The following is a 12,013-nucleotide window of genomic DNA, read 5'->3' as shown; positions in this document are numbered from 1 at the left end:
TTTTAGTCAGTTTTGCAAATATGTTGTATTGCACTGCTGTTTTTTTTTGCTTTCACTCCTATCTTATCTTTCTCATCAAGTTTTAACTTAATCTTAACTTCCTGTTATTACTTATGCATGCTTCATTCAGTTTTGCACATTTCATATTGTATTTCACAGTGCACTTTTCACTCTACTAGAATACATATTTATAGTTTTATTTTTCTTTCCTTCCATCTTAAAATTCATCACATTTAATTTGTATCCCTCAGCTTATATCTGATTGTATGTCTACTTTGGATCTGCAAGTCAGAAGAATTGAATTTCCTGCAATTACTGTTGCATGCTTTATTTTTGTGCAGTTGATAAAGTTTTACTTGATGTGTGTGGGTTTCATTAGAGAGACTGAGGTTTTCATATTGTTTCTTCAAATGATTTGCCTTTGATTCTACAGCATTTGTTTTAATAGCAGTTCTCAGCTTTAAGTAGCCTATTATATTTTGTGCTAAAACATTTTCTATACTGCCAAAGATCTATCAACATTAAACAGCTTTGTAACGATAACTATTAGTGACTACTGAAATAATCTATACAAATATGACAGTTTTGTGTGTGTGATGCAATATGGATGTGTGTTATAGTGTGAAGTGTTCGATCTGGTTGTCTGTTTTTGACAAATGGTTCCCTTTGAAATTAAAGTCAAGCAAAGTGTCTCTAGTCTTGGGTTCAATGGGGTTAAGTACATTAAAGGGTACTAGCTGAGTCAGTGGCTCAGCTAATACCATGATACATCAAAACTGAAAGCAAGCAAACAATGGGCCATGCATACATGTTGATAATATATTCCAAATAATGGAAAATTTCAACCATTCATTGCCTATTCCTTTTGTGAGTATAATTTATGAACAGATGGATAATAAGCACAAAATAAATATTTAATATGCCATGTTAAATAAATAATATGTTGGATGTCAACAGGCTCACGCGGATGCTCATAATGCATGTTCACACTCTTGAAACACACTCTTGAGACTCTATTTGGTCTTGATTTACTGACTTTTAAACATTTTCAGTTTTCAAACTCATGTGCAGGACATTGTGTACAACAACCAGATTAATTTGAGTAGATGGCACCCCCAAGTGGCCAAAAAAGAGACCATATCTTGTCAGGAACTCCCATTAGTTAAGGTTAATGGATGGGAAAATTGCATATTACATCGCAAGCGAACATCATAATGTCAGTCTGCAAAACATCAATATTCAAAGCATAATATAAATGCGATCATCTCTGGAAGTCCTGTTAAGATCACACTGACATTTTGCTTGAATACTTATGATTTCAATTCAAAGTGCTACAGTGTATAAATGCCATCACCTGCATTTTGACTCTTTACCAACAGAGTAAATAAGTAAAGCCACTCTGTATTCACAACAAATGAATGTTTATAAAGAATTTACATTTTAATCTGTCATTTATATGTTCAGTGTTGCTTTTGTAACAAGACACATCTGAAAGAGGAATTGAGAGGGAGATTTCAGGGGTTTGTTCCCCTTTTTTTTTAGCTTCCCTTGTCTCAGATTCTCTGAGCTGACTAACTCTGTTGCGCTACCTCAGTGTCTCTCCAAAAGACTAGACAACTGATAGACTTCTCCCCCACCCCCGGGTCAATGCCCTTTTTGTGGGCATGTTTTAGGCAAGTTCCGGGCGATGTCTGTCAGACTGTCTCTTTCTTCTCGTATCTCCTGCAGGCTTTGTTCAAGATTTTGCAGCTGTTTCTCTTGATCGTGCGCAGCACTGTGAAGCCTCTGAATCTTTCCAGTGAGAGATGGACTCTCCACAGCACCCTGGAGAACACGAAGACGGGCTGCCGTCTCATTCAGGATGTGATCATAGTTCTCCAGCACCACATTGGCATCTGCTCACAACAATGGGAGAAGAGTAGGATTTTGAGATTATTGTTGAAAGGAATACTTTTGTCCCATCTTTTAAAAAACACAAAAAATTATGAAATAAAAAAAAAAATAAGTAAAGCACAAAACAAAACATCCATTCTCCAAACTGCTCATCCTATGTAGGGTTGTAGAGATAAAGTAAAGCACACTGAAAAGTGAAAACAAAATAAAACAAAGCAACTAAACTAAACAACAAAATAATAAAATCATGAATTTACCCAGTTGTTTAAGGAGCAGAGATAGCATTTTTGTAAAGGACTCCAGCTGACTCTTGGAAGTCTCCATGCTGTCTATCACACTCTTTGAGGAAAGCTGGATGTCCTGAGGAGAAATAGAAATCAGCATCATGGCTATGCAAAAACAACCTCCTCGGTCACCTAATCTGGACTTTAAAGATGAGTATCATGTTTAATACTTTCTCTGATCTAGTCTTTCTCTGGAACATGTACTGCAGTGTCTCAAAGCCCCTAAACAGAATGGCAGTGCTGAGTGTCTGCAGAAGTCTTGTGTTCTAATCATAATAATGGCACTGAGGTCCTTTCCAACTGGCCAAACATTGGCAATTCCACTTTCCAGTTAATGCCAAATTGTTTACCTCCTCTGCCTCCATGGTTTCCTGTTTCCGTGCAGCTTGGCTTTCCAGCTCAGTCAACTGCTCCAGGGTGGTGTCCACAGCTGAACGCAACTGTCCAGATGCAAGTTTTGTCCGTTTCCCCTGCGTGAGGGACACTTTGGCACCCTGTCAGGAATAATAGCAGAACAGGGCTTTCAGTTCCCATCAGTTCTTGCTTCAGTCCAAGCTCCTCGAGGCAATGCAGTGTTTATACACATCTTGGGGTTTAGGGATTTGATTGGACAAAATTGCCTTTCATACACAACATCCATGGTTACTATAACCACAAAAATGTTACTGAAAAATATTTCGATTCAGTGACTGGGAGAAAAGTATTTCTTGTTTGCATCATTCGGACAGAGACTGCTAAACAGGACTGATAAATAGAAGAGCGTAGCCTACTTTAGCCACTGCATCTGCAGACTCCTCGGCTTGTTTAGCTGTGCTGCTCGCAGCCGTAGCATTCTCCACTGCAGGCTTGATCATTCTCTCGGTCTGCTTTATTCTTTTTTTCACATCCACCAGGGTCTTTTCTTTCAGCATCTTCTCTCTCTTCAGATATCCTTTGCTGTATGTGGGCAGTCGAGGCCAGTCCTGCTCCATGTCTACAGCAGAGAACATCTTTACAATGTAGAGTACATTATCATAACATTTTCACATTTTCAAAAGTTTGATTAAGATTTCCCTCATGCTCACCAAGGCTGCATTTATTTATTCAAAATAAAGTAAAAGAGTCAAATGTAAAATATTACTACAATTTAAAATAGGTGTTTTCTGTTTTAATATTTTAAAAAGCAATTTATTCCTGTTATGGCAAAAAAAAAAAAAAGTCTGAAAGTGTCAAATGATCCTTCAGAAATTATTCTAATATGCTGATTTGTTGCTCAAGAAGCATTTGTTAGTATTATCAAAGTTGAAAACAGTTGCTCCTCAAAATATTTGTGTAAACAAAAAAAATACCTTCATTAACTACCAATTAATAGAGAGTTCAAAAGAACAGCATTTATTTAAAATAGAAAATGTAAGATTATAAATGTCTTTACTGTCACTTTAATGCTACACACACATATATTATGACCCCAATATTTTGAATGGTATGCCGTTCTACTGCTGTATTTCTCACAATCCTCAGCTGTACCACATTTCCTTTTTTTATTATAAATGTTTAATTTTAACCTCATTTAACTCAATTGGCAGTATGGTCTTTAACATTATACAGCTTTGTCATCATTTGAAAAAGGATTCTATGTACAGTGAAAATATGAAAGAAGTATAAAGCAGAAACAGTTACCTTCCAGACCTTTCTGCAGAGACAGGATCTCCGCCTCAACCTCTTTCCCTGTCACCACAGAGGAGACGGCTGACACCTTAAATCCCTTAGCCACAGCAGTCAACTTCAGATAAAAAGACAAAAGATGCATCTCATTACACTGTCTTTTGGCAGGAAATCGTCCCATTTGAATTTGCTTTGAGCTGAGAACACATCCCTGTTGTTTTTTCTCTCATGCTGTAACATTTTGACTGGCAGGAGGTGCTAAAATTCACAGGATGAAAGAAATGCTAGACCTCTAATTAGGACTTTTTTATATTTCTTTGTGCGTTTCTTTCTTATTGTGGTCAGATATTACCTGCTTGAGCTCTTGAACAGTTTTCAGGTGTTTTTCAGCACTGTCCACGTGGGGCTGTATGTCGTTTCTGGTCTTATTTATCAAATGCTCTTTGGACTGGACAGAAATGTCCAACTCCGTTGTCCTGTTCATCAGGTCCTCGCTCTGAAATACAGATGAATTTAATTCAGAATATATTCTTTCAATGACCTCCAGACTCAGAGCATGCAATTTTTTTTTTTTTTTAATTTAACAATTTTTATTCATATTTTTATTGCCTATGGTCCGAGATGCTGGGATAGGCTCCAGCCTCCCATGACCCTGCAGAGGATAAAGTGGTATGGAAAATGGATGGATGGATATTTATTGCCATATCAGCATCATTAGCTAATTTCAAGGTCAAAGTATTTTACAAAAAAAGATACAACTGACAAATAAGCTTCTTATTTACAAAGATTACAACAAAAAGAATATTAAAGAATATTAAAAAGAATACTAAAGATCTTTCAATTTGATATATGTTAAAAGCTTCCCAAGTGACAACTTTTAAAAACATCCATGAAAGAACTTTCTAACACCTATTAGCATTATAAAAGTATGCCAGTTCAATTAAATATGCACAGTTCACTTAGTATATAGCACTTACTTTGCTTACAATACATATGGTTGGACCATAAAATAATGTTTATGAATGCTTCTGAAGATTATTTTTCTGTTCGTCATGTTGTGGTATGTGTCAGCTGATGACAACTAAGCATACTAATTTATAATTTTCTGTAAATCAACTCTAGACATATATACATCCATCCACAATGCATGAACAAACCTCTGTGATTTCAGGATCCTGGGTTGCTGTGACGTTTGTTTGATTAAGCATCTGTGAGAAAGCCGTTATATTGGACTCCTGCGCTGTGAGGGTTAAATTGCCATCCGTTCTGCGTAGTTCTGATAGTGAAGCACTGATGTTCTCTAAAATGGCGGCTATCTCAGAGTTGTGCCTCTGAAGTGACAGGTGTGTCACTAAAGTCTCATTAACCTCAAGAGTCAGATTCTCTTTCAACTGCTGCATCTCCTCCAGCCTTTGAGACAAAAACAGATAAAACTGTGACATTTAAAATGTGGTGTTAAAGACCAATACCTAAAGAACTGCAAAATGTGCTTGAATGCAGAAACAAACATAATGTAACTCACTTCTCTGTGAGATCCTGCACATAAGACTCTGTGGAGTTGTCTTCTAGTAAAGTTCTCAGCTGTGAATAGGTCCCGTTAGCCATTTTAAAGGCATCTTCTGCTATCTGCTCAATATGAGCTGCCATGCCTGTGTGACTGTTAAAAGAAAACATTATAAACCATGTATGGAAGTCACATCAAAAACTCAAACTGACATTGAAATATTTCTGCTAACCTTTTCACCAGCACCTCAGATTTATTCACTATGGCGTTCCATTTGTTTGGTTCTTTAGGGATTACTGTTGGGATGACCTGAGAATAAGATGTTTGAAGAGAAGCAGAGAGACACAAAAGCCTTCATTAAGACACGTTCTCTGGGCAGATGGATCAGACATTCATTTAACTGATCTGTGCAGACTCACCATGCTGTTAAGTTCAAGAGTCAACTTTTGAAGCTGGTCTTGCATATTCAGAGCAGAGGATAAAGTGTCAACAAGCTCTTGACACTCATTTTCACCCTTCAGAGTCTTTTCTTCCTCTGAATCTTCTCTGCTGTCTGTTAAATTGCAGTTCAACGCTGTTGCAATGCTACGCAGCTGTAGCTGTAAGGTCTGGGCAGATGTTTCCAGCTGTGAGAACTGCTTAATGAAGGCCTCACGAGCCTCTGCAACAAAGGAGGAACATTACTATTGCATCAGTAGTGAGGTTCCAACAAAACGACTGTCACTGACAGAAGCAACAAAGCTGAATGGAGGCACAATTTATTTTGCATTTTCTTAGCATACAAAAGTTTTTTTTGAAATAAGATTTCATGCTCACCAAGGCTAGAGAAATACTGTGAAATATTACTACAAAGCTGAATTTTTAGCAATTCTGTCACATGATCCTTCAGAAATAATTCTAATATGATGATAGGAAATATGTTGCAATAAAATGTTTGATTTAAAAATGCTGGACATGTATTTTTCATAGAACACTTTCAAGTGAAAACTGGAGATTTGGAGTAATATTTTTATGACAGTGTCCATACTGCACGCACTGCATGTTAACATAATTACAACAATATGCAAACAACAACCTTTTATCTAATAAAACTGCCTTGTATGTATTAGACACAGTAAACGTACTGTACTTTCTGCATATATCAGATTACATGTGCCAGTATACTGAACATTTAATATTATATACTATAGGATCATTTATTGTACTATTAAATATATTGTAAAATTGTATATGATTGTATAATATTAGATAGTCATCCCTCAGAAAAATAGAATTATGATATGTTGTCATTTAATGTGTTTTTATTAAACATACTTGTTTGTGAATTCAGTTTTAGGACTATGGAGATTAAGCACTTAAGAGATTTTTACCTTGAATAGCTAGGAGGTCTTCCAGGGCATTGGGCAGATAGTCTTCAACCTGGTCCCTCTGTATGTGATTGTCCAGGCCGTTATGTTGCTGCTGGCTCCCACGATAATACCGACTGTATCTATTGCAGTCATAGCTGCTGAGCAGCCTCTCCAACTCCTTCAGTCTGGCTTTCAGTTTATTGGCCTGTACACATAACAATGTGGGAAAAAAAAGAAAATGTAGAGACAATGTGTAAATGTAGTTATATTTACAAATAGAAAAATCACAGCACTCAATTACAGCAGTAGACATAGATTTGATTATTAAAACTATCCATCACACCTTCTTAGCTTGAACCCCACTGAGCTTTGGATTATCATTTAAAGGGCAGAGCTGAAACCACCCATTCATGCTCATTATGAAAAAACAGGAAGATGTAGGTCTGGGAAACCTATAGCAACTGTGAAAAGGCTGGAATACGCTACACAATGTTTTCCTTGATTTTCTGTTGATTTACAGTCTGGTAAAGTTGACGCTAGTTGCTGAAAGTCAGATTTGAGTCGACAGATTTCATAGAAAATCACGTAGTGTATGATGGTCACAGACTCTGATTTTTTAGCTTCAGACTTTAATTCCATCCACTTGGAGGACATCAAACATGTTTGATATTTTCAGCCGATTTTAGAACACATTGTTTTCATTAGTCAAACATCTCCTAGCAACAAGGCGCATGTTTCTGCGTGAATTTGTTGTGATCAGAACAACTTTGAAGTCTGGTAGTGTATGATCCTCAGTCATTTAGTGTAAGATGGCCAGTTTTTTAAGATCTGTTCAGTTTTTAAAAGTTGTGTAGTGTATTCCAGCCTTTAGTGAGTGGGTGAGATAACAATTAATTGTGAACCTTTTAATTTGCTGAGCAATCATTACATCAAAAGAGAAATTCTTATGCTTCATCAATCTCTCTCTCTCTCTCTCTCTCTCTCTCTCTCTCTCTCTCTGAGGAAAGCCCACCTGGTCTCTGATGAGACTGTAGCACACAGGACACTCCTCACATTGGTGGGTCAGGTGGTTCTGGTAGTAGTTCAGTTCACATTTGTCACACTTATATCCAACAAACCCATGGCGACAAGAACATGTCCCATTGTCATGGCACTGCATCGAGGTTGAGCCCATGGGGTCACAATTACATGCTATGGGTGGGGGATTGACAAAGAGAAACAATGACTCTCCAACACTTGAAAAAGATATTTGAAAGACACAATGGACAAAATTATGGATGAAATTTTAAAAATACGTATACAAATCAACTGTAACAATACTCCCAGGAATCAAAACAAAGTGTTATAGTTCTGTAAATTTATTTAGCTGAAGTCACAGTAAAACACATTGGTTAGCAGAGTAACATTGACAGCTGACTACTGAAAATGTATTATTAAATAGTAAATTCAACTATTTTAAATATAAAAGTTTTATTTAAATTAGTTAATAATTACAAAAAAAAAAATACTATAAAATAAGCTGCATAAGAAAAATAAATCTAAAATAAGTCAAATTTAGATATTAAAGCATTTTAAATGATGTAGGCTACATCAGTCTGAGTTTCAGGGAAAATCTGACTTATGTTCAGTGTCTGGTTCTGATTATTGATTTCAATACCTCTACAGCCTCTAGAGGAGAAACCAAAGAATCCCATTCGACAAGTGTCACATGACAGCCCCTCTACACCTGTTCGACACATGCACTGTCCTGTGATTGGATGACATGCTGAAGAGGATGAGCCAATGGGATTGCAGTTGCACCTATAGAATAGAAGAAGAGAGTATAGAATTAAAGGCCCCGGTATACTCCAAACAAAGTTCGTTTTCATTCTTAGTTTGGGAGCAAAAAGAAGTTTGAAAAGGCTGAGCGACGGTATACTGTTTCCAAACATTCTGACACCCCCGCGCTGCTGGAGGCGGGGGGGAAGATTAATGTAAACATGCGTCGTATCCCCTAAACGTCACTCGGACTACCCCACCCCCTCACCCAAGATGAGTGTGAAAATAGATTTTAATTATGCAATGTAATGGTTTATTTACTACTGATTACCAGGGCCCCAAAGGAAGAGAGAGCCCTTGAAAAGTCTGGAATATATTTTATTTTACCTGGATATTTTCATGGGGGCCCATCAGGACTGCCTATGCATAGGGATCTTGTGCAACGCCCCTGGTCTCAGGTCTTAAGCAGCTTCTTGTGCATAATCCTCGTGCATAATAGCCTACATCATTCTAAAACACGGCGCTTAAGTTCAAAGAAATCCAGCTTCTAAAACACGTCTCTAGACCTTGCACTTAAAAAAAAAAAAAAAAAAAAAAAAAAAAACACTTCCACTGACCTGCCTCGAGACCAAATCTCTATCTGTGTGAACCCTGTATTCTAATAGTTGTAGAAATATCGGGCCGACAAATACATGAATGGGTCACAACGTTTTTTTTTTTTTTTACTCTGTGCAATGTCATTGCCCCCCTTTCGTGACCTCAGCCGCCCCCTCGTCAGTGCTGCGCTGGCGCCGGCTCTGATACTGACACATAGATCGCAAAACTTACATCTCACAGCCCAAGCCTGGCTGCAGGTTGAAGAAACCAGTTTCGCACTGTCCACAGTCTCTTCCTGTTACATGACTCAGGCAAACACATTTTCCTGTATCCGGGTGGCATACATTCAGTGACCCTGATGTCCCAGCCACGTTACAGGAACAAGCTGAGAAACAGAAATTGGTAACTTCACAATGTAAAAATATCCAGAATTTTAGGCCAACATTTTTTTTTAAGTTTCCTGACTCACAAAGAATTTCACAAAAAATTTTCTCACCCACATGATGATAAATGATGTATAGCTCTTGCACAAAATGTTTTTTTAATGTCTACATTCTGATGAGGCATGCAACAAAGCAAGATCTTGAACAAGGATAAAATGCTCAATGTTGCTGAGCATCTCAAAACAATTTAATCTAAGTTTTAAAGTCTCAAAATACCAATGACTTTCCATTGACTTCTGTTGTTTTTTCTACTGAGCTAATGATATTATCTGTCACTTACTCATTTGCATTTCCATTTTTATATCGCAGCATATTTATTAAGCCATTTTCTTTTGGCTGGTTTCCACAGTGTAGGTGATTTAAAATTTTACTGCCCTTATGGGGACAAAGTAGGCAAAAGGGGAATACATACCATTTTTGTGTTTGTTGTGCCACATTCATGTTTTAAATGATACTCACGTTTGCACTTTCGCTCTGGATTGAGTTCACTGGCCAAAGCGTTGCCGTAGTAACCTGATCTGCATTTTTCACAATGGTCCCCAGTTGTATGTCCCAGGCATTTCAGACAGCGTCCAGTCATGTGATCGCACACACCCACTGCATTTGGATCCACGTTCCCATTACACTCGCACCTCACACACGGTTGCACTTTGCCTCCCCAGCCCAGAGGGTTGCCATAGAAACCATCTTCACATAATTCACACCGTACACCTGGAATCCATTAAAATCGATTAACACAGTCTACTTTCTATTTATTAACACTCTTTGTGTTTGGATACAGGCATCTACTAAATGTACACTTATTACAGTGAGTGCATAATGTATTTTAACTACTAATCTATTTGCATATTAATGCTGAACTGAGCATTTGTGTGTCAGAATATGTAAATAGCACATAAACTGACTGCAACTAACCCCTTTGGCCTGCCGGACAGTTGGTACAAATCACGTCTCCTGTCTCTAGCACCTGTGCACAGGTGGTGCGATCTGGACAAGGACAAGGTATGCAGTCGATTGGGCTGCCAGTCAGTGGATTGCCATAGTAACCATCTTCACAAAGGTCACAATAACGGCCTGTGGTGAAGTCTCTGCAGTCACACACACCTGCAATAACACACACACACACAAACACACACACACACACACACACACACACACACACACACACACACACACACACACACACACACACACACACACACAAAGCATATAAAACTTGCACACAAACAAAAATATGATCCATTTTTATTTTAAAGTGCATATATTGTGGCAAGAAGTGATTTACAAAGACAATCATCAGATTCATTGAGCCTCACACACACAGACAATGAAACTCAGTATTACAGTTCCATGAATACAATATGAGTTTCTGCAAAAGCAAACAAACTCAAATGGCTTTCTGGTTCAGTGCAAAAACACCAGGGTGTGAGCCAACACGCATCAACCCATCAGTTCAGACAAGCAGCTCAATGCTGTCAGCGTCAGCACGAAAACACACGCTACATATGCCATTGGGCAAAACGCTGGGCTCTATTTGGATTCTGCCCACATACCCTGACAGTTTCATTTCACAGAATTTAAAAACAAGTAGAGATATACTACAAAATACATAACTAGGAAGAATGTACATTACATAAAAAAAATAAACAAAAATGTTTACACATACTAAAAGACTATAATATTATATTTAAAAATTAAACATTTTATATATTGTTAAGTATATGTGTGTGTGTGTGTGTGTGTGTGTGTATGTGTGTGTGTGTGTGTGTGTGTGTACAGAATCCAACAAATACACAAAAAATATAGACAGGCGCAGCCCTCACCTGTGATTACAGTGAAAATGCACTACCCATTTGAAACAGCAGATGGCAATATATATTTATATTTAACGTGTGAGTGAGAGGGGGGAATGTGATGTGACTGGTCTGTAACTAGGCAGCTTGACTGTAATTGCTCTAAAACCCTTGTCTCTAAAAAGCTATCAGACTGTTCAAACATATCTGTCTTCAAAAGCTCATCAATTATTACTGATTCAGTGGTAACAACTGAATTCAAAGGTCATTTATTCTCTTTACGGAAAATAACATAAAATCTCCAGATATACTGCATGCCTTTCTGTCTCAGATTACGAGGCAAAGCTTCTATAAGGGAGCAAAACAGCATTATGGGAATACATTTCTGATGTTTGACTTTCATATATAAGTAAATGAATGGTTAAAGAACCTGATCCTTAACCTGTGCATGTATGAAATATGTAGAGTGCATAAGATGAATAGTAAAGCAGCTTCATAAACAAGCATTCAGAAAAAGAAAACAACCATAAATAATACACACACTCTAACCTTAAACTTACACTAACCTCTAACTTACATTTCAGTAAAACCGCTAAAACTACTGAATTGTATATTAGGCTTAGTGCTGAAGTTCCCTATTGAGACAGTTCAGAGACAAATCACCAGTGTGACAACAACAGAAAGAAATCAATAATAAAACTGTAGTGTAATTCTGTTCTTAAAACAACCAATATGGAAAAGATGCCTT

The 12,013-nt window shown here is 37.5% G+C and overlaps 1 protein-coding gene across 1 annotated transcript in view; it reads right to left on the bottom strand.

Moving 5' to 3' along the window:
* Positions 1-1,014: 1,014 nt before the first annotated feature.
* Positions 1,015-12,013, bottom strand: part of LOC109072574 (laminin subunit gamma-3-like) — a 65,385-nt gene continuing 54,386 nt past the window's right edge. Inside the window, exons 13-28 of the mRNA XM_042756345.1 lie at positions 10,388-10,576; positions 9,932-10,183; positions 9,261-9,414; positions 8,332-8,474; positions 7,687-7,865; positions 6,696-6,879; positions 5,745-5,986; positions 5,558-5,634; positions 5,344-5,478; positions 4,979-5,231; positions 4,174-4,317; positions 3,837-3,939; positions 2,948-3,150; positions 2,528-2,671; positions 2,151-2,253; positions 1,015-1,895 (exon numbers count right to left, since the gene is read on the bottom strand). Coding sequence (XP_042612279.1) covers positions 1,645-1,895; positions 2,151-2,253; positions 2,528-2,671; positions 2,948-3,150; positions 3,837-3,939; positions 4,174-4,317; positions 4,979-5,231; positions 5,344-5,478; positions 5,558-5,634; positions 5,745-5,986; positions 6,696-6,879; positions 7,687-7,865; positions 8,332-8,474; positions 9,261-9,414; positions 9,932-10,183; positions 10,388-10,576 — 2,756 coding nt within the window. The 3' untranslated portion in view covers positions 1,015-1,644. The remainder of the gene's footprint in view (positions 1,896-2,150; positions 2,254-2,527; positions 2,672-2,947; positions 3,151-3,836; positions 3,940-4,173; positions 4,318-4,978; positions 5,232-5,343; positions 5,479-5,557; positions 5,635-5,744; positions 5,987-6,695; positions 6,880-7,686; positions 7,866-8,331; positions 8,475-9,260; positions 9,415-9,931; positions 10,184-10,387; positions 10,577-12,013) is intronic.

Source organism: Cyprinus carpio, chromosome A5 (assembly GCF_018340385.1).
Source record: "Cyprinus carpio isolate SPL01 chromosome A5, ASM1834038v1, whole genome shotgun sequence".
Classification (NCBI taxonomy): Eukaryota; Metazoa; Chordata; class Actinopteri; order Cypriniformes; family Cyprinidae; genus Cyprinus; species Cyprinus carpio.
The sequence above is the reverse complement of the archived record's forward strand: the minus strand, read 5'-3'. Positions and strand labels throughout refer to the sequence as shown.